The sequence below is a fragment of the Aythya ferina genome, assembly GCF_964211825.1.
Source record: "Aythya ferina genome assembly, chromosome: 1".
Taxonomy (NCBI): domain Eukaryota; kingdom Metazoa; phylum Chordata; class Aves; order Anseriformes; family Anatidae; genus Aythya; species Aythya ferina.
In genome coordinates, this window is record NC_140296.1 from 63,293,832 (window position 1) to 63,314,468 (window position 20,637).

The window sequence follows — 20,637 nt, forward strand, 5'->3', positions numbered from 1 at the left end:
TGCTGGGTTCTGCAAAGTGCTGTGCTGACATCAAGTGGTGACACGATTTTCGTGTCAGTGTGCTGAGGGGAGCCAGCCTTGCCGTGCTGCTTCTGCACAGTGCGATATTCGTGCTCACAGGAGGGCAGGGGCATATCAGAGATATGCTGCGACAACAGGCAACAGCTCTTCCTGGCCAAAAATCCCAGCTGGGACGGGTACAGTGGAGCCTGGTGGCCTCAGGAGATGGAGAGCACAGAGTACATGTGTGAGTCACAGGATCACAGAATTGAAGGGGTTGGAGGGGACCTCAAGAGATCATCGGGTCCAACCCCCCTGCCAAAGCAGGTTCCTTAGAGCAGGCTGCCCAGGTAGGCGTCCAGATGGGCCTTGAATATCTCCAGAGAAGGAGACTCCACAACCTCCCTGGGCAGCCTGTCCCAGTGCTCTGTCACCCTCACCGTGAAGAAGTTCATTGCATGTTGGTGTGGAACCTCCTGGGCTCCATCTTGTGGCCATTGCCCCTTGTCCTGTCCCCACAGACCTGAAGAAAGCTTGGCTCACAGCCCACCAGAGGATGGCAGGGGACTGGATGGTATCCTTTAAGATATATTTCCCACAGGGGAAACTGCAGGCTTGTTTAATTCACTGCAATGTCAAAAACTGATGGGATCTGGGATTTGACTGGTGCAGCTAAGCTCCAAGGACAGGTGACTTTCTATGCCCTGCCTTGGTAAAAGCTTTGTGGGGACAGTGTGTGCAGCAGCCACACTGTAAAACTGATCCCTGCAGTCAGCATCCAGATTGTGACAGCGCTTTGTAATGGCACGAAGAAATGCTCGTATTGTTCATTTCTCCCCATTTGGTGTTCGGAAAGAGAAGGCTGGGGGGTGAGAGGAATACCCCAAACTTGTAGGTTTCCAAACCCTCTCTGCCTTTAGCCATTGCATTAGGAGAAATTGCATCACCAAACACCTTTTTTTTTTTTTTTTTTTGAGGTTTTCACATGTTGACTTTGCGGCCAGGCTTTGCCCTCAGAGGTTTTGTTTTCTCTTGAGCAGCTGGACTTTAAACTTTAACATCCCCTGTTTAGCAATTTCCCCAAAGAGCTGCAGGAATGCAGGCAGGGTTACCATTAGCTGCAGAGGGTAACAATGGCAGGTTGCTTTTGGACAATGTTGTTTCTTCTCTCTGTCCTTTTCATTCCCACAGAGGAGACAGGTATGGCCTTTGTTTTGTTGCCCCTTTAATTCTGATTTGTGCTCCTGGTCTTGTAAACACACCAGTAATTTTGTGCCCTGTATCATGTTTACTTTGCAGCACAGGCTGACAGCACTAAAAACTCTGTGTTTCCTTTCTGTCTGGGGGTTTTTCTGTTTTTGTTTTCATACACTGAAGTAAAAACTATGGTAGGTTACTGAAGCAATGTAATTTTGTAATGCCATCATTTACATCATGGTGTTATGATGATTATTGATGTCTTATGACTATATGATGTCTTATGATGACTGGTGTCCCAGATATTAAAGAAAAATTTGTTTTATATACCTAGTTGCTGCTGAAATGAAAATAAAAGTCTTATGAAAGAGGCTGAGAAGCACACTTGGTATAGCTTGCAGAAATATGTTTTCTGTATTCATCTGCTGTGGTTTGCCACAAATAAGGAGGAGCTGTCAAAGAAAGAAAGAGACGGAGAAAGAGAGAGAGAGAGAAATGAAAAGAACGAAAGAACGAAAGAACAAAAGAAAGAATGAAAGAAAGAACGAAAGAACGAAAGAAAGAACGAAAGAATGAAAGAAAGAACGAAAGAAAGAAAGAAAAAGAAAGAAAGAGAAAGAAATAGAAAAAGAAATAGAGAAAGAGAGAGAAAGAGAGAGAGAAAGAGAGAAAGAGAGAGAGAGAAAGAGAGAAAGAGAGAGGGAGAAAGAGAGAAAGAAAGAAAGAGAAAGGGAGAAAGAGAGAAAGGTAGAGAGAGAGAAAGAGAGAGAGAAAGAGAGAGAGAGAGGAAGGAAGGAAGGAAGGAAGGAAGGAAGGAAGGAAGGAAGGAAGGAAGGAAGGAAGGAAGGAAGGAAGGAAGGAAGGAAGGAAGGAAGGAAGGAAGGAAGGAAGGAAGGAAGGAAGGAAGGAAGGAAGGAAGGAAGGAAGGAAGGAAGGAAGGAAGGAAAGAGGTGACTGCTTGTGAAGGGCAGAATGATGCCCCCTGGCATTTCAAAATGCAAAACAGAAACGTGATGCTTTGTCTTAGCACCACATGCAAGCCTCCTGCTCATCTGCTATCCTTCAAAAGTGTAACTAAGAAACGACACACAGCTTCAGAATAATTTTGTCAGTGCTGTCACTTTTTCCAGTTCCCGTATCACTGCTTGTTTCAACCTTCGGGCCCCCAAAGACTGTACAAAATATTAAGCAAACAAACAAACCAACCCAGTCCCTTCCCCATGGGGTTTACTTTCTGAGTACAGGGGAGCTGACAAACACACACTGACATGTGCAGCCGCATCCCAGTTAATGTCAAAGGCAACAGGCAACAGCACTGCACCAGCCTTCCCCCTTGACAGGTGGTTTTTGTTGTGGGCATCATTGCAAAGATAAGTTTCAAGGTCTGATCTCTGTCACGTCTTTGGATTTTCCTCCTCTTGACACAAATACAGAAAGTTTATGGTGTCTTCCAGGTAAAGGATGGCATACGACAGCTTTTTTTTTAACATTGCTGGGGAATAACTTTTTTTTTTATAGCCACCCTGAGCCATGTCATGATTGGTAGCAAAAAATCCCCATGAAGTCAGACTGAAGGGCGTCAGTTACGGTCCTTCATCACAGATAAATAGAAATAATTTCCACTTCTGCTGAAAGTCCCATGGACTCTGACAAAACAGCCTCTGCCTTTATAATAATATTTACCTCTTCCCGTAGCCATGGCACAACCAAGCTCTCTGTGTGTCCAGTGTAGGAATAAAATATGCAGCAGGAAAGGCTGCTGCAGGGAGATGCAAAAACTCTTTATATTTACAAGGAATTCTGCAGAAAAGTTCATCAATGAGTCAAACCTGAATCATTTTTGTTTGGTTCATTTTGTTTTTGTTTTTTACTACTTGGGAGCACTTACGAAGGACCAGGACCCTCTTGTACTCAGGGTTGTAAGAGGGGTGGGAAACAAAAGAAAACAGTGTCTGGTTTTCTCTTCATGGTAAAATGTGGCTGTTTATTAAGATTGTTTAAAAAAATAGTGAAAGTGTAAAGGAAACTAGCCTAAGTACTTATGTTAACATGCTGTCATGCCGTGTTTCAGTGTTTATATCAGCTGATGATGCAAATGAAGTTATCAAGAGACACAGGCGTGCCAGCTCCCTCCTTCTGGAGGAGGTCCTCCAAGGCAGCTTGGAAAGAGAATGCCTTGAAGAGAGATGCACACAAGAGGAAGCAAGAGAAGTATTTGAAAATGATGAGATGCTCGTAAGTATTTGATTAATTCATTTTACTTACATGAAGCAACGCCTTGTGCTGTCACCTCTACCTCCAGCAGCAACATCTGGGGAAAAAGCAGCAGGATAAGGGAAAGGAGGAGCCCTGGCCACCAGTGGGGGACAAGCAGGACAGGATGGGGTCACCTCCCAGGTGGCTGCACAAAAGGGAGACAATAGCTGGCCAGTTTTTCAAGGAAGTCATGATACTGCAGGGTTCAGCTGTTTATCTCTTGCCCGTGAAGTGTTTCTTTTCCTTTATAACTTCTGAAGAAGCAAGACGATGTGCAGGTGTCCTGGTTTCAGTTAGCACAGAATTAATTTTCTTCCTAGTAGCTGGTGGAATGCTGTGTTTTGGCTTAGAATGAGAAGAGTGCTGATAACACCCCGATGTTTTAATTGTTGCAGAGCAGTGCTTATACTAAGCCAAGGACATCTCAGCCTTTGCTCTGTCCTGCCAACGGGCAGGCTGGGGGGGTGCAGTAAGAGCTGGGAGGGGACAGACCCAGGACAGGTGACCCAAACTAGCCAAAGGGGTATTCCATACCATCTGACGTCATGCTAAACAATATATAGGGGTGGCTAGCCGGGGGGAGGGGGCGGGACTGCTCGGGGTTAAGCTGGGCATCGGTCAGCGGGTGGTGAGCAATTGCATTGTGCATCACTTGTTTGTACATATTATTAGTAGTAGTACTATTATCATCATTGTATTATTATTATTATTATTATTATTATTATTATTATTTTCCTGTCTTATTAAACTGTCTTCATCTCAACTCATGAGCTTCACTTTCCATTTCTCTCCCCCGTCCCAGAGAGGGAGGGGGGAGGGTGAGCGAACGGCTGCGTGGTGTTTAGCTGCCAGCCGGGTTAAACCACGACAGCAGGATGCAAACCCTCCTTCCCACCTCATGTCATTCAAATCTTGACAGCAGGGCAAAATTTGTAATTGTGTGACTGTGTGAATGTCAAAGTGCAGTGTGTATTCTCTCATGTAAAGTCTCTGTTTTGCCAAAATATTTATGGAAGATGATGTTATTTGAGAATTGAAATCTGATTTCCCCTTTTTTTCCAGAAAATGTTTTGGGATAACTACTACGGTAAGCTGACCTCTTGATTTCTCTCCTTCATAGTTGTGGCATGTTGTGAACATTACGCTTCAGTCCGATGTTGTTTCTAAGAGTTTTCAGCAGCTTTTAGCAGTTTATTCTACAAGAAACACACAGTCACTACGTGTCATATTGCTAGAAACACAAGAGAAGGGCTGATGCGAAAGGGTTGCATAAGTCTAATAGTCTAATAAGCTAATAGAGCTACCAGGGCATGCAAGGCAAAAGGGGTGTATTTCTCCTTGCAAGCTCAGCATTTTGGTGTTTAAGAGACACACGGGAAAGTCTGCTTTGCTGATTCAGTTCGCCAGCATAGCTCTACCAGCACAGCCTTCCAAATACAAACCTACTGTATGAACCTCAGTGAGATCAATAGGTGCTAAAAGCCACTGGGCTGTCTGCAAGCTCTGGAGGCTGTCCTTTGGCAGCTGCTGAGGAGAGAAATAAACTTGTAAAGCTGACATGGGGCAATGCTGACGTGGGGCGATGCAGCCAGGCACCTCCTGGACACGGGGCCTGTGGCACTGGTGCGAGGTGACTAGGCCTCATCCCCTCCATCCCTGCTGCATCCAACCAGTTCTTTCTTTTTATCTCTTTTCTTTTTGATTTGCTTTTATTCACTTGTAATCTGAGTTTTAGACAGTAGACAGGGAGGTGGTAAAAACAGTATTAGTATTAATTTTCCATGGAAGCCCTTAAAACACCAAGTGCAGGGGATGGTTCTGTGGATCCAGGATCTGAAAGTTATGAGGACTCGTACTGAACATCCTTGCTCCGTGTCTCATTGCCTCTGTGAGGGTGGGATGGCTTCCACCTAATTCCAGCCTTTGGGCTGTACCTCCCCAGGTGGCCAGAGATGTTCCTCTAACCCGTGCCAGAACGATGGCGTGTGCGAGGACAGCATTCGTGGCTACACCTGCACCTGCACCGAGGGCTACGAGGGGGAGGACTGCGCCTTTGGTGAGGCACCACCAGCGTGGGGTTAACACACACAACACGTTTGTACAACGTGGTGGTGGTTCCCTGATACTACCCCAACTGAGATGTTTGACCCAGGTTCCTTGTGTATGCTAAACTATGGTTCATAATCCCACCCCACTGCATGTCTACTTGCTATCATATATGCTTAGGGACATGTCTTAGTGGGTGACATTGGTAGTAGGGGGATGGTTGGACCTGGTGATCTTGGAGGTCTTTTCCAACCCTAATAATTCCATGTTTCTATTCTATGTTATCTGGCCTTTAAAATACACCAGGATGGATCCTGCACATTCATATCCAAAGTTTTTGCTTCCTAGCCCCAAGGTTGGTATTTCTGCCTGCCTGGAGGGCCCCCAGGGCACAGCAGGGCCCTTTTCTGCAGCAAGGTGTGAGTGTAGAGGGGCAGAGTATCCCCCTGGGGAGCCTGACCTGCTCCGCATGAGCCATTGAGAGCCACATCACATGCAAATTTCTTTGCTGCTTCTCCACCTGTGAGCTAGATCCAAGATCAAATGCTCCTCCTGTTGCTTTGTACTGAAGCTGCGTTTGCTCAGCCACAGAAAGGTGACTGGCCATGTTTCACAGATTAATACTCCTTTTTTTTTTTTCTTTTCTTTTTTTTTTCTTTTTTTTTTTCCTGATATGTGGCAGTTGTTGGTTTCAATTTTCTTGGCACAAGAATGAGAAACAGGAGCTACACATTTGTTTTTGTTGGAAAGCAGAAAGCTTTAGCCTTTTTCTTGATCACCTGCCTTCTTAAAAAGTGCAGAAGGTTCCCCTGGCGCTTAGTGAATCCTTAGTGCTTTGCTTAACTGAGCAGAGAAAACCTATGGCATCCTTTTGTGGATTCACGTGGAAAACCTAGTTTGACCCTTGGGTACTAATATTCCCCAAAACTCAGCAGCGTGGACAGCCTGGTGCAGGGAGGTACTGGGTGCTATAAGCCTGTGGAAGCTGCAAAGGCAGCTCTCTCTGCCCATTTTCTGCCTGATGAGGGTAAAAACAAGGTGGTGGGAAATCCTACAGGAAGACAGTTCCTACCCACCCCAATACAAAGCGAGTAAATGTAAAATGCTTAGCGAAGAGGACTCGGGCTATGCAAGAAAACTCCAGCTGAACCGTTCCCAATGCTTTTTCCCTGCTTGCTCTCTCCAGCTAAAAATGAATGCCGGCACCAAGGAAAAGAAGGATGTCACCATTTCTGCTATCCAGGAACCGATTCGTACCGTTGCTCCTGTGCTGATGGCTACGAGCTCGGGAAGGACAAAAAACAATGTATCGCGTTAGGTAGGTGTGAGCACGGAGGTAGGGCCCACGCACAGTGCTCGGGTGGGCAGGCAGGGAATCTGATATCCAGGTGCAATCAGCCCACTTGGGGACTCCAGAAATAAGAATATAAACCTTCCAAACTGGACAAAAAAATAGGAGGAACCTAGGGAGCAGCAACAAAGATGCATGAGCAGTGGTAAAAGAAGGAACATTTGATCTGAGCATTTACAGGTGGGGCTGCAGAGAGCACTAGCATCATTCTGCATATCACTCACTGGTGCAGGTTTTCCTCTCCTACTCTCAGTAAAGAGCAACAGAAGACCTGCCTGTTTGGGAATGAGGTTCAATTGATTCAGATTAGGCACCGAACAACCTTACAAATAAAAGACAGCACTTGCTGCCTTGTTAGTTAATTTGAAGTGGTAGCCCTCTTCATTTTTTCAATCTTAAAACTTTTAAACTAGGTCAACTAAAAACACAGTAGTATACTTAGGTCCTGTCTGTATTAGTAAGTATGGCAGCCAAACAGGAATGGAGCTGTACAGCCAGACTTTTAGTGAAGATTTGATGCCCACACTAAATGCAATTTGGTGGGTTTTACTTCAAACTAGCTCTAGTTTGGTACTGAGGACTAGGCACCCACATACCCAACAGCTATGAGGTGTTTAGTGCAGTTCAAATACAGGATACAAAGATGAGGAAGCAACCTGTGCTGATGGTTAGCTGGAGAGGAAGCCTCAGTTCGGAAGTTGCAAAGTAAAAGCTTGCCACCACAAGCCTAACACAATGACCCAAATGGTTTAGTATTACTACAGAAATCAAGTTAATTATTCTGATTTTCACCAGCTGAGATACTGTTCTTTTCCTTGGTACAAAATACAAACCCTACAGCCAAGAAGGAATACTTAAAATATTTGCAAGTAGTAGTTGTCACGAAATGTTACAGCATGAGGTTTTTATTTTTTCTAATTCATTTGCTAGATAAATGTGCATGTGGCAGACTTCAAGACACGGATAATCTGATAAGCGAAACCCTGAAGAAACGTGACAAGCACTTTCCTTGGCAGGTATTTCTAGCAATTCATGAAATCTATGGCTAACTTTTCATATGGACAGTGCTAATTATTATTTTATTTTATTTTATTTTTTTTTTGTATTTTCTTAGGTCCTGCTGTTAAACTCAGAAGGGAAAGGCTTCTGTGGAGGAGTGCTGCTGAAAAGTAATTTTGTCCTGACCACGGCAGAGTGCGCCCTTCTGCACAGCCATTTTGAAATCAGGGTTGGTGCTGGTAGGTGATGAAACCTTTCCTTTTATTGTAGCACGTTTCAACACTGTTAAGCTACTTTCAAAAACAGCTTACTAAAATTTCTGCTGCACCAAAAATATTGTTGTAGTGTATAAATCTGCTGGCATCTCATTTAAGCATCTTAAATGAGTATTGAGTTAGAACTACAGCTGTCCTATGCCTCTCTAGAAGCCAAGCAGAAAGACCAGTACTTCTCTAAGGCACTCACAAGGGCTGGCTCAGCATCTAGGGATATGCTAAACTAGGTTCATTTGGAGATCATCACCCTTCCTCCATCCAAAAGCAAATGTTTCCTGCCAAAATTTACTGCTGGTATTGGGTATTTGTCCTTCCCCTCTGAAATTATGCATGCTGCTACGCAACGTTGAAAAGCTGTCATTCCTAATTTACCTTCACCATGTTTCAAGAATGTTTCTCTGCTGCACATATTTCTCAGCACAACTTGGCAGTCGTTATAAGTTTACACACAGTTTTCAAGTCTCTGATATTCTTAAGGGCATTGAACATGTCATTGCTTCACAGGGCACAACAGGACATGTGGAACTGAGAGGGTAATGCGCGTTCACGAGAAACACATACACATCCGGTACGACGAGGACACCGGCGAGAACAACATTGCATTACTACAACTCCACGAGCACGTTGAGTGCAACACCCGCCAGCTTCCTGTGTGCATCCCTGAAAGAGACTTTGCAGAACACGTTTTGATTCCCAAATTGGCTGGTACGGTCAGCGGCTGGAAAAGAGAAGGCGACAAAGTTCAAGGCGAGGAGCTGCAGGTTTCCTACCTTCCTACGGAGGACTGCGAACAAATCCTCAACGTAAGCCTCACAAACAGGCAGTTTTGTGGACACATCCAGGAGGCCACAGACAAACAGCTGACTGGAGGAAGCTTCATGGCCACCGAGTATAAGGGCACGTGGTTTCTGACTGGCATCCTGGGACCCTGGCCGCTAGAAGACGCTGACAGAAAAACGTTTCTATTTACCAACACCGCGAGATACATGATATGGCTTAAACACAAAATGAAGTGAGACAAACACAACCAAACCCCTACCGACCACCTTTGGAGGCAGCCAGTAGACACATTTGACTCTATCACCACTTGCAGCACTGGAAGTTGCAACAATGATACCAATTTAACTCCAATTCACGTGGAGAAGTCCCTTTGTCCTTCCTTCCTCTGTTGACACATAACACCATGAAAGCCATGGCACATTAACTGTAGGTGTTTTACTAATAAATTGACTGAACTCTAAGTTTCCTAGAACTGTTCGTTCTAAAACTCAAAGTATTGATGCTTTTCTAGGCTTTTAAATGTTACTAGAAGGAAGTAAGTCTTTTTAATTCTTATTCCCTTGAAACGTGGATCAGTAAACCCATATTCTTATTTCAGCATCTATACAAGTAAAACTTACGAAGACCAAGAACACTCCAAGCCTTTAAGTGTTGATACAGGACTTGACTCTCATAACACCAAAAAGTTCTTCTCCCTCATCCATGGCAGCTGTGTTTTTAATTATAAATCATAATTCAGTTACTGGGTAAAATAAAAACTAGACTCCCAAAGAGGGGGAAAAATGTTTTATTTTCTTTATTAAAAAAAATCCCATCACAACACACAAAGGTATGTTGTACTCTTCCTCCTCCCCACCCCCCCAAAAAAAAAACCACAGAACACACACACAAGGAACATGTAAAACAATGGACCCAGTGGCAGTCTTTTCCCCAGAAACAGAATAAAACAGTGTATGGATAAATTACTTAGATATGCTTTTTTGTTCATCATAACAAAATTTAATCAAAACATTAAAGGAATTAAAAACAAAAACATATCTGAGCAACTACAGACCAAAAAAAAAAAAATAACAAACCACATTTACTTGAACTTGTAAGTATCACTGAAACTGCAAAGCTTTCGGTATCAAGCACAACTTCTCTAGTTTTTAGAGAAGGCTTGAAAAGCATATTTGAGACCACCGAGATTATCAAAGAGTTTTAGAAAGTGGAGACCATAAAAGAAAACGTTATTTCCACCCTGAAAGTTGGATTAGTATATGTACCAAAGGATGATACTTGTCTTTTCCGGAAGATAAATGCTGAGATAGTAACACACAGTACTTCATAACAGCTTTTAAGTACTTTGGAAGGAGTTTGGAATGCTTTGCTTTTATTTCTTCACGAGATACTTCGAATGCTCTAGAAAGCCTGCATAAACTATCACTGAAAAGTGAGTATTTCATTCCAATGCACTTTGTTACACTGGCAGCCTTGGTCATTCTGGGAAAGGAGCCACAAACAGTTCCTGGTAGTCCAGTCCTGGACACGACCCAGGTCATTTACAATGTTCCCTGGCTGATTAGGAGCAGCTCCGCTGGGCGAGCCGTGTATCTGAAAAGTACTTGCACGGCTAAGATGCAACACTCAACACACCGTTGACAGCGCAGGAAATGGGTTCTGCTTACTGACGACAAGTTTTTGATGCTGGTGGGATATATAGCCTTTAATATGACCCTGGCAGGAGAAGGAAACACACTGTTAGTGCTGGCAGCTGGTAACACAATGCCTATACCTCACCTGTCATCAGGCTAAATCAAACAAAGCTACGTGCACGTACTCAATCACCACTGCATTGCTGTACTTGGTGTCCGGAAGGATCCGATTTATGTAAGTGGGTCACCTCACGCAGCAAGCAGCAAGCTGGAACCATAACCATGTTTGCATACTAACGCTGCTGTCGGACTGCCTGTTGCCAGGGCCCCCTCAGGGTTTGCTTACATTTCCCTGAAGAGCTCTGGAGAAGTGTTTCTAAATTTATTCTTGCTCACTTTAAAATTAGGATTTTGATCAATCACTATTCCAAATTTAAGAACAAAAATCCACAATTCTTCCTTTTTAGACATGGAGGGTTACAGCACCGAGAGAAATCTTCCAGTCACCTAATCCCACCCTTTGTTACTCTGAGAGGTCACCAAATAATGCTTCAGAAACTGAGAAGCAGCTCGTTTTCTTGCTGACACTGTAATGCTGCTCCAAAACTTTTAACAGATCAGAAATCTATAGATTGCAAGCCTGGATCTATTCATGAGTAGATAAGACCCATTTAGACAAATGTGAAACCAAGAAACGTGTTTTTATTTTTTCTGATGTTAGAACATCAAAAGTCTCCTACTTCAAATGCAGGAGAACAAACCCCTTTCTGGTCCCAGTTAGAATTTTTTCCATTTTGAAATGAATATTTATTCTTCATAGAAAAGTCAGTACTGGATCTGTAACGCAGAATTCAAGTGCAATTTTAAGTGGTTCCTGCAAAAGAGGCAGGAACTAGAGGAATTCCCCTGGGCAAATTAAAACATTTGCCATTTGGGCACATGTTAATCAACTTTTATACACAAGCTAGGATTACTGATATATATTACTAACAAACTTTCACTCTCTGCCTAATAATTTTTACTGCCTGGAGTCTGGAAGGACAAAACAATACGTGAGCAGCACATACCATGTAAATAAGGTTAGCTAAAATGCACTGGACTTCATCAATGTCAACATCATCTACTTGCATGAATTTCAGGGCAATCAGAAAGGCATCTAGCGATAGTTGATGCGTTTTGAGGAGTAAATATCTGAAAGAAAAAAAATAGAAAATCTGTTATGGGGAAACAATCACTTAAAAATTCTGGTTCTCAGTAAAATGGCCTTTCTATTATAGATTCACTTCAACAGGAATTCTGCCCTCCTACAGAGAGCTAAGGAACATACACATCTCTATTTCAGTCCAAGGTAAAACCATATTATATCCACTTTTGCAAAAGAAGCAATTTTTTTGTTATGCTTACACTTTCTTGAAGAGATTTCTGTACGTGATGATTTTCAGCTTCTCCAGGATAAGAAAGATTCCACATCGAATGAAGAAGGTCTCATGCTTTGTCAGAGCGTCGTTCAGTAGGAGAAGATTGCCTTCACTAGAAGAATGGAAGAAATGAATATGTGAGAAGGTCTCGCCCTATCAAGAAAAGAAGCTGCAGGACTTGGTAAGAATATCCTTCCCCTTCTTTCCTTAGTTATCCCAAACAAATGCCTTTTAGTTAAGGCTTCCTGAACTAATGCACAACGCAGCAAAATAACCACCGTACCTCACAGCCTTAGTTACTTCAGCAAACTGCATGAGGTCGTACTTTTTTAAGAGCTGAACCGTTGGCATATGGCCCTGAAAAATAAATGTTTTCCACGATAAAGTCAAGCGCATTTTCAACATAAACTATAAAAAATATTTGTCAGAGAAACAGGCACGTGTTTAACTACTATTTTTTTCCCTGCAGAACAAGAATGAAATGGAAGTATTTGTAGGACAACCCCCCGCGCTGCCAAACTTCCTGCAACTCAACTCACAGTAACCCTTTATCACGGTTTCGGGAGTCTCTTAATATTTCCAAGTGTTGCAGAACAGTTACCAAACTTGTGAAATCAAGATCCTGTGACACGAGGCTTAGGCAGCTCCACATTTTACGTTACAGTTGTATGATCTCATCTTCAAACAAAGTAACTGTGGGAATCCCAAGCATTCCTAATAATACAGGCAGTGCTTCAGCGCTGTCAAGTGCCACCTCAGCCTGTACCAGATTTTTTCTTCACCACACCTCCATATGGACATTCAAATGTCAGAGAGAGGGAGAAGACATTTTAAATTTAAAGAAACAAAATTCTCCTTGATACATCAGGTAAGACTGAACCAGGTGGGCTATCAAAAATTAACTTTGGTTTGTTTTTTTCCCCCCCTTGCACAGTGGAGATCAGATGGCACGCTGACTTGGTCAGCCTTTAAATTTAGTTACCGTCCTGCTCTGTTGTTGGTAACTCCTCTCCTGGCTGGAGGATTAACTGACAGCAGAACCCTGCTGCCTGTTTACTGAGAGCTGCTAGGAACAAAAATAAGGTTAAAAAAACACCACCGCCCAAGCTATTTTAGTAGAGTTTTAAGGTTAGTGTTAATGTTTGGAATGTGATTTTAAAAAGCAACTGTAAAAACAATGACCTTTATCCAGATTCTTCAGTGCCTCTCGAACGCTAGAGCTGCTACAGAAAAGCTGCAGTTATCTCAGGCCCCACAGGACCCAGCAGCTTAGGGAAGGCTGGTGGCTTTATCAACCTTACCATTGACTGATCTGAAAATAACCACTCAGACAGACAACAAACAAGAGCAGAAGCCAATTCTGATAGCCACTATGCGTCTCCCGTACACATGGGAAATTTCCTCCATCAGGAGACAGCTGCAAAGGAAATGAATTGAGGCTGCAAGGGATGAAAAAGGGAGCACAAAGGGGAAAAAGAAAGAATGGTCATGAGCAGGCTGGGACAAGGGTGGAAGATGGGAGCTCTCTGAAGTGGATGATAAAAAAAAAACAACAATATTCTCTGTGAGGAACTCTGGTAATAGGGCCAGGAACAGGAAACATTGTAAAATCTTGTTCTTGTCCCCTCAGTTACACCAGAATGGGAAAAGGCATGGAAATGGGGAAGGCCATGAACAAGAAGCAGAGATGCACTTAATTCTTTTAACAAAAAGATGAAGTGAGCAGGGAACCAGTCTTCACTGATTTCCTCAAAACCCAAATGCTATGTGGTTCTTGATACGCCTCAAATGGGTTAACACAGAAGCTCTATAACAGAGTTTACATATACTGGTGTTTATGGGGGAGAGGGGAAAAAACAAAACAAAACAAACAAACAAACAAAAAAAAAAACAGAAAAGCCATACTGAGTTTCAGTTTCCTTTTTTGCCTCACAAAAAGTGATTTGGAAGAGCAGCATTTACTCACCAACAACATTTTCACTGGCAGCAGGTAGATCAAAATCATTCTTTTGTTCTTCTGGCTTGAGCGGTGACAGTGCTCAAAGGCAAAGGACAGGTACTCTTCAGCTGCAGGCACAAATAAAAGCAGTGCTAGTTACAAGAGTCAACAACAAAAATTGATTAAATCTGTACTCCAAATTCTGTGCTCAATGCCCATTTCTAGCTCGAGGCCATATTTGAAATTATATTAAAAAAAAAAAAAAGACAAGGTATTACGAGAAAAGTAGTCTTGTTTCAGAAAGGAAAATAAAATTTGTCAGTACCTGGATGTCTGATGTAACAGCTACAAGCAATATTGGAATTTTCTGCTCAATTCACTCATATTATTAGTAACAGCACGACTTTTCTGTCATCAACACAAACAGAACTGCACCTTCTGCACACGTTTTGAGCCACACACACCATAAGCCAGAGCTCACACCAAGCTGCAACAGCTTAAATCTGTCTTACCACCACACAGTACCTTGCTTAAAGTCACTGTCAAACATGGCTTTGCGTCCGACATAGTATCTGTATGTAACTCGCTGTGCCATACTGTATTCGTCCTTCAGGTTTGAGCTGTCAATTGCTCTAATCAAGGGTTTACATAGATGGAGCTTGTTGATCTGTTAAAAAAAAAAATAAAGTTGTGTTGTACTCAGAAATGGTAGATATGCAACATCATGTAAAAAAAAAAAAAAAAAAAAGGGGTGAATTTGACTCACAAAATAGCTTGTAAGACTTGAACCCTACCTTAAAATAAATTTTGAACAGCTGATTCACGAGGAACAACATTCCCCACTTTTTGGAATCTTCAATGCCTGCTCGACTGTCATGAGAATAGAAAAAAAACAAGCTGCTAGTGCTGAACATTGTAAGGAAATAGTGACTTTGTTTTTATGGTTAATTCCATCTCTAGATATTTCACGGATTATTTTTTTTTTAGGATAAAAATGAGTGTCTGAACATAAATGCCAAGGCCAAACTGTTTGTCTTAAACCACACCAGTACTGTCAAAACAGAATGTGCTCCAATCTTAACTTTCAAACAACTCTGCTGCATTTCTTCCCAACATAACGAGATGTCATGTAGAATGTTATTCATCTGCAGCAGAATCCTCCCCCCCATCTGTGGGTAACACACACACTAGGACAGAAGTTGCTTATAATGTTCAAGGTGAAAGATGGGTGAGGGGTTAAAAAATAAATAAAAAAGCATTTTCTCCACCTGGAAAGTGCTAAATTGCTAAGACTGGAAACCAAAGTCACCTCTTCCAGTCTAATTGCATTGAAGCAAACCTTAAGAGAGCACAAAAGGGTTAAGCACCTTCCCTGAGAGACAAGGACACAGTCAGTCCCTCCCAATAACATCTGCTAGGAAGCTTAAACCTGAGGGAGGCCTCTCCAGCTGTAGTTAACAGTCAAGAGAGAAAAGACTAGAAATGAGAGGAAACAAGCCTTAGAAGTGTTCATTCTTACCCAAATATGTAAGTAACTTAGTAAGTGGAGAAAACTTACGTAAAGTTGATTAAGCTCTTAACAATTTAGCAGTCCCAAGTTGTATGGAGCATCTTTCACTTACGTGTCACTGGCACAGACTCGGAAGCAGCTCATCAGCAGTTCTGCTGCTTTTTCCAACATGTCGCCGACTTTGCTTTTCCCTTTCTTCATGAGCTGTTGGTCTGCCTAACGTTACACAGCAAGAAACAACGCATAACTCTGGTTCACTGGACCATAAACAGCTTGGTTCCTTAATACAGCATTTTATAAGGCATTATCACAACAGATATTACCTCTTACCAACCCCTAAATCTTGATAGTAGTCAAGCTGACAGAACAGAAGTACTCAAAAAATCACAACACACACTTGGAGGGGCTCCTAAACACCCTGTACCAGATTCAATGCAGAGCAGGTGGGTCAGAACTTTGAAAATAGCACTGTCCACTTTTACCTTCAGCACCAAGAAACTTAATGCAGCTCTCAGAAGGATCATCCTACAGCTGAACTGGAGCATTAACACTCCAACTCAAGTTTTAAAGTCCAAAAATCAAGCAAAAAAGAGACGTCTTATAAACAAGAGCAAATAAAAATATTTCCCCGGTTATTAAATCTGAGTTTTAAAAATTATAATCAAGCTTCTCTTTACAACCAGAAGGACCAGATTTTATTTCTAACCTACATTCAACATTTTCTAGTAGTAATTCACACTGCTGCGACCTGAGATTTTCAAGAGAAAGGGACACACATGCTACAGAGTCATGATAACAGTTGGCAGCACTGTTCATGTGAAGTGGGAAAGAACCATACACTAACGAATAAGGAATTAAAACAACAAAGAAGATTGGGGAAAAAAAAAAACAGTGAGTGGATTGTTGCTATGTGCCTTCTAGAAAGCTTTACTCTAACGCTTGCATTCTCGTTAGCTGAAATGTAGGGACAAGAAATGCAAATACATCCTCTGCTGCAGAAGTCTTTGTACCCACGTTTTGAATATACTAAGGCTAAAAGATAACATTCAAAACTAAGCCCACTTTCCCTTTTATTTTTATTTTTTTTTTGGTTGCCAGCCGTTGTACAGACTCAGCAAGGGCTCCAATGAGCATCAAAAGCAACACACACAAAAGGAAGAGAGAAACGAGGGAAAAGTTTCCCTCACAAGATGCAGTGAGTGTGTAGATTAGCTTTGTTGCCTTGTGCATCTCCACCCTTAGAAAGGCAAAAACCCCAAGTATAACACACAGAAACCACGAGTTATACCATCGTGCTATTCTCTAAAGACAAGCGCTTAATCATTTTATATGCTCTAAGCTGTGAGTTGCGTGCAGGTGCCCAGAACCCCTCCAGTTAAAGCTGCAAACAAGAGTCAGGCAGACTCAGCAACCTAGTTTTATAATAGGATGGGATAAATTTAGTGTATTAACAAAACCTTGAACAACAAATTAGACACTAATGAGCAAAATTAGGCTATGGAATCAAGTAAAAATATTTCCACCACAGAAACTCATAACAGATAAAAAATAATGAGGTTGTTAATCTGTTCTACTTACATTATTAGCAAAAATTCGAAGATCAAGGGCTACAGCATACATAATAGGCAAGGCCCTGGAAAAGTAAGGCACGGTGTGCTTAGTAAATGCAAATGATGCAGTAAAAAGACATTAGAAATCGTTTTTTTTCTTGCTACTTAGTCATAAAGCTAGAAGAATATACATGAATCTTTAAGCACAGAAGAATGCATTTTTTTAAAAAAGGAAAAGTCTTCAAGAGCTCAGCATTTCCAAGTCCTACACTAACAGAAGAATTAATTCCAGAACACAGTGAAATAAAAGGCAGCTAATGGCTTTAAAAAAAAATCTCACTTTGAACAAATTCTTCACGTTTGCTTATTGATATCCTAAATACTTAAGCTTAGATGTTTAGTTCTCACACTTTTGGGCCTAAAAACTCAGGCAGCAAAAACAATCAGGCTGCATCTCAGTATCGCTGGGGTAAATAAAAACAGTAGGCATAATTTTAGTTTGATTACTCTATTATACTAGTGAAAGATGAGAGTCTAGTTTTGCAACAAGTCTCTATGATACACTTACCAGTTTTCTTCTTTATGTGCCTGAAATGCTCGCAGGAAAGATGTATTGCATTAAGAAGAATTTAAAACACTACGAAATGAAGCACAGATCTAAAACACAGAGGAGTTGTCACACCACATACTACGTGCTATATGAAAGGGCAGAAGCAAACAAAGCAGTGCAGAGATAAGAAATAAGGGTGGAAAGACAGTAGGGAAGAATGTGAGCACAGCCACATGCTCTTGGTGCTGCAGTAGCAATGAAAAACATTGGTCACTTAGAGATAAAACAGCAGCTTTCTTTATCAGTATCTTCCCTCTAGCCAGGTGCAAATTGGGACGTGTATTAATGATTTGAGGTTCTCCTATTCTCTGTGAGAAAATAATTTTCTATTTTATAGGCAAGAGGCACATTCCTTCACAGTCCCACAGAAAATTCAAAAGAGAAAAGCCTGCCTGGATTTCCTTGCTTAAGGATCTAAATACCTGAAGCATATTTGGAAGCAGACTACATTCTAAAATGGATACAGATAACTTACTGTACAAGAAAACAGCTAATCTGAAAAAGATATACAACACTGATGAAAAGGATATTGAACGATAACTGTTTGGCACTTGTATGCTTCTATAAAGTCATGGTTTCCAACGGCGTAAGTACATCTGTCAAAGAAAAGGAGCATTAGCACATCCAAAAATACATACATAAGACAATTGTTGTTGTTGTTGTACCTTTTAGCAGGTACAGGCTTTACAGTTTAATTAAAGGAGATACAGTAATAGGATTAGAAAGGTTCCTAAGAAAACAGCTAAGTATTTTAACACAGCACTGAGTTTGATAGCTGCAGAAAACTGATCCAAGAACAGGGATTTGTTTCTGCAGTACGTACAGAAAGAACTGTAACATGCTAATTCTTATTGAAAGTCTCACCAAGACTAGCATAGTTAAATATTTCCAGGACTTTTGAAAGTGAACTAAAGACAATGTTAATACAACATAGAATTTCTTTTTATTAAAAACCTCACAAAATTACTTAGGCATTCAAGCTGACTTAGGAGTACTTTTATGACCCAGTTTACCTTTTTTTAATGTTTATTTCCCCTACTTACTTCACTCTAAATTTTCGTGTAGCTAGTAAAAGCGGAGCAAAGGAAACAAGAAGCACCAATGCCAAAGCTGTGCCAATGACCATATAGAGGTGACTGTCAGGTACATAAAGAAAACTTCATGTGGAAAAGAAAAGGAAGGCCTTTATTTCCTGCAGTCTTAAATACCAAGCCTTCAGATGTAAGCCCTTAAAAAATAGTTAAGTACACTTCGTTTCCCCATCCCTGCTGGGTGCCTCACAACCGACTTGCCTGTTCCTGGTCCATCTTTACCTTAAGTGGGCTGCAAACATTTCATCATACGGTGGTTCCAACACTTGTTGACACTTCTCCTCTGGAGATGGAAGCTAAGGACAGAATAAATCAACGAATCACAAAGGAAACACCTGTATGATGTTCTATTTCTAGTGCAATGGATATTTCATCGTGGCAGTCTTATGCATACGTGTCTTTGCAATCCATCAGAACCTTAATTATATTAATAATCAAACACAGTGCAATGAATTGCTACAGTGTGCATTCTGCCTACACAACCAGAATAGAAACAGTCTTAAATAAAAACACCAGCAATACACGTAGCACAAGCACCAGACCCTTACTACCCACTGTTTTGCTTTTTATATTCGCTTCCATTCTGCCACACCCCTGATTTTACTAACTCATGTAGACCTGGCTGTAGCAGACCTTCAGGACTCTATTCAGAAAACTAATTCCAAAAATTCCAAACAAAAATCCAGAAAATTCCAAGTGGAACACATAAAACCGCCCAGAATAAAAACGGAAATATAATATATGCTTGTAAAAAGAAAGGGGAACTAATCTACAAGGGGATCCCGCATTGGGCTATGAAACAGATTCCTGAGGTTCATCCCCAGTGGGCAGGAAGGCATATGGACAGCTAAGAAAACTGGAAGCCGAATAAAAGGAATGTCAAGAAGAGATTCTTGCAGTGTAACAAGTTCTTACCTGAAGCCTTGGGTTTGCGACATGAGGGTGTTTAAACGATACCAATTCTGCACAAAATTGTCCATCTCTGCTGTCAATGGCTTCTTGTACCTGCCCAAGGAAAGCACATCACATAATGAAATCCAGCTGCAGCCATACAACACACTTCCTGGTCACTACATAAGCCACCTGCTTGTAAACGGTGTTCATCCACCTCAATACCTTTTCAAATATGAGTTTTAAAGGTTTAAAACTGAATAATTCAATGCATTCTCAACCCACCTGTTTTAAAGAAAGAGATCTGGGGAGAGAATGGTGTGAATGGTATTCTGTTTTTAACCTCATTTGTACGATACAAGCAAACCAGAGAACCTCAACACAACTTATATGGGTTTAGTACCGTAAAGGAGCAGCTGTGAAGAAGCTTTATGGAAGCTTTTTAGAGTTCCAGTTAGACTTATGGGCACTGAACATGTGCACGAAGGCGTGAGCCATCCCTGGGGACTACTGCTTGTGATACTGCAGGGGGAATTTTTAATATAAAGAAAAATTTGCAGGATTTGCACTCGGATTTCATACAAACTTAGCATTTAACATGAAAAAGCAAAAAAAATCGAAATCAACTTTCCTTTGCTCAAAAAAAAAAAAAAATCTCTGAAAGAACTGAAGCAGCTGGCTTTATATTTCCCATCTTGTGCTGCTTTCGTGGCTCCTTTATAGCCTGCGGTCTCTTTCGCTTGGCAATGGGTTCCCACACGCGAAGCAGAGCCCTTCGCCTCTCAGGGCTTACAGACAGAGCAGACGAGGCCCCGGCAGGGAGGGAGGGGAGCCCTCGAGAAGCACCCCCCAGAAGGCCACCCCCCGAAGCCGCTCCCGGCTGTGACAGAGATCCCCGGGAGCCCCGCGGAGAGGCAGCCCGTGAGGGAAGGAGCGGCGGCGGCCCCACCCCACCTGCTGCAGGTACTGGTTGATGGTGATGTGCGCCATGCCGCAGCCGCCCTCCTCACCACCCGCCCGCCATCATGGCACCGCCCAGCGCGGCACTTCCGGCAATCTCTACGTCACTTCCTGCGCGGCTCTCCAGCGC

At 42.1% G+C, this 20,637-nt stretch overlaps 2 protein-coding genes and 1 long non-coding RNA gene across 7 annotated transcripts; 1 reads left to right on the top strand and 2 right to left on the bottom strand.

Annotated features, from left to right (window-relative positions):
• The first annotated feature begins 1,079 nt into the window (after positions 1-1,079).
• PROZ (protein Z, vitamin K dependent plasma glycoprotein) lies at positions 1,080-9,979 on the top strand. Its single transcript, XM_084494965.1, has 8 exons — positions 1,080-1,200; positions 3,269-3,432; positions 4,516-4,540; positions 5,396-5,509; positions 6,686-6,817; positions 7,781-7,866; positions 7,965-8,088; positions 8,629-9,979. Exons 1-8 carry the CDS (start codon positions 1,134-1,136, stop codon positions 9,138-9,140), a joined length of 1,224 nt encoding a protein of 407 aa, XP_084351091.1. The 5' UTR covers positions 1,080-1,133; the 3' UTR covers positions 9,141-9,979.
• A 265-nt stretch (positions 9,980-10,244) lies between these two features.
• PCID2 (PCI domain containing 2) lies at positions 10,245-20,637 on the bottom strand. 5 transcript variants are annotated; one of them, XM_084494976.1, is made up of 14 exons: positions 20,502-20,637; positions 19,572-19,661; positions 18,879-18,952; positions 18,094-18,161; positions 17,524-17,563; positions 16,984-17,038; positions 15,518-15,621; positions 14,690-14,765; positions 14,421-14,562; positions 13,923-14,023; positions 12,240-12,313; positions 11,943-12,068; positions 11,606-11,729; positions 10,245-10,620 (listed from the first exon to the last, which is right to left on the bottom strand). In XM_084494976.1, exons 1-14 carry the CDS (start codon positions 20,535-20,537, stop codon positions 10,531-10,533), a joined length of 1,200 nt encoding a protein of 399 aa, XP_084351102.1. In that variant the 5' UTR covers positions 20,538-20,637; the 3' UTR covers positions 10,245-10,530. The 5 variants fall into 5 exon arrangements, with proteins under 5 accessions (XP_084351102.1, XP_084351104.1, XP_084351105.1 ...); XM_084494978.1 differs by lacking the exon at positions 17,524-17,563 and having other exon boundaries at positions 18,076-18,161; positions 20,502-20,605; XM_084494979.1 differs by lacking the exon at positions 17,524-17,563 and having other exon boundaries at positions 16,984-17,061; positions 18,076-18,161; positions 20,502-20,584.
• Positions 14,868-15,420, bottom strand: LOC311422205. Its single transcript, XR_014685221.1, has 2 exons — positions 15,283-15,420; positions 14,868-15,097 (listed from the first exon to the last, which is right to left on the bottom strand). It is a non-coding gene; the product is annotated as an uncharacterized lncRNA (long non-coding RNA).

What these genes read in the sequence shown, in the direction of transcription:
- PROZ (XM_084494965.1), top strand. Translation starts at nt 1,134, where the DNA reads ATGGCAGGTTGCTTTTGGACAATGTTGTTTCTTCTCTCTGTCCTTTTC. An exon ending in CATTCCCACAGAGGAGACAG is followed by an intron (nt 1,201 to 3,268) that starts GTATGGCCTTTG and finishes GCCGTGTTTCAG; the next exon opens with TGTTTATATCAGCTGATGAT. An exon ending in GGGGGAGGACTGCGCCTTTG is followed by an intron (nt 5,510 to 6,685) that starts GTGAGGCACCAC and finishes TGCTCTCTCCAG; the next exon opens with CTAAAAATGAATGCCGGCAC.
- PCID2 (XM_084494976.1), bottom strand. Translation starts at nt 20,537, where the DNA reads ATGGCGCACATCACCATCAACCAGTACCTGCAGCAG. An exon ending in AGAAATCTCTTCAAGAAAGT is followed by an intron (nt 11,730 to 11,942) that starts GTAAGCATAACA and finishes TTTTTCTTTCAG; the next exon opens with ATATTTACTCCTCAAAACGC. An exon ending in TAGCTAACCTTATTTACATG is followed by an intron (nt 10,621 to 11,605) that starts GTATGTGCTGCT and finishes TTCTCCTGCCAG; the next exon opens with GGTCATATTAAAGGCTATAT.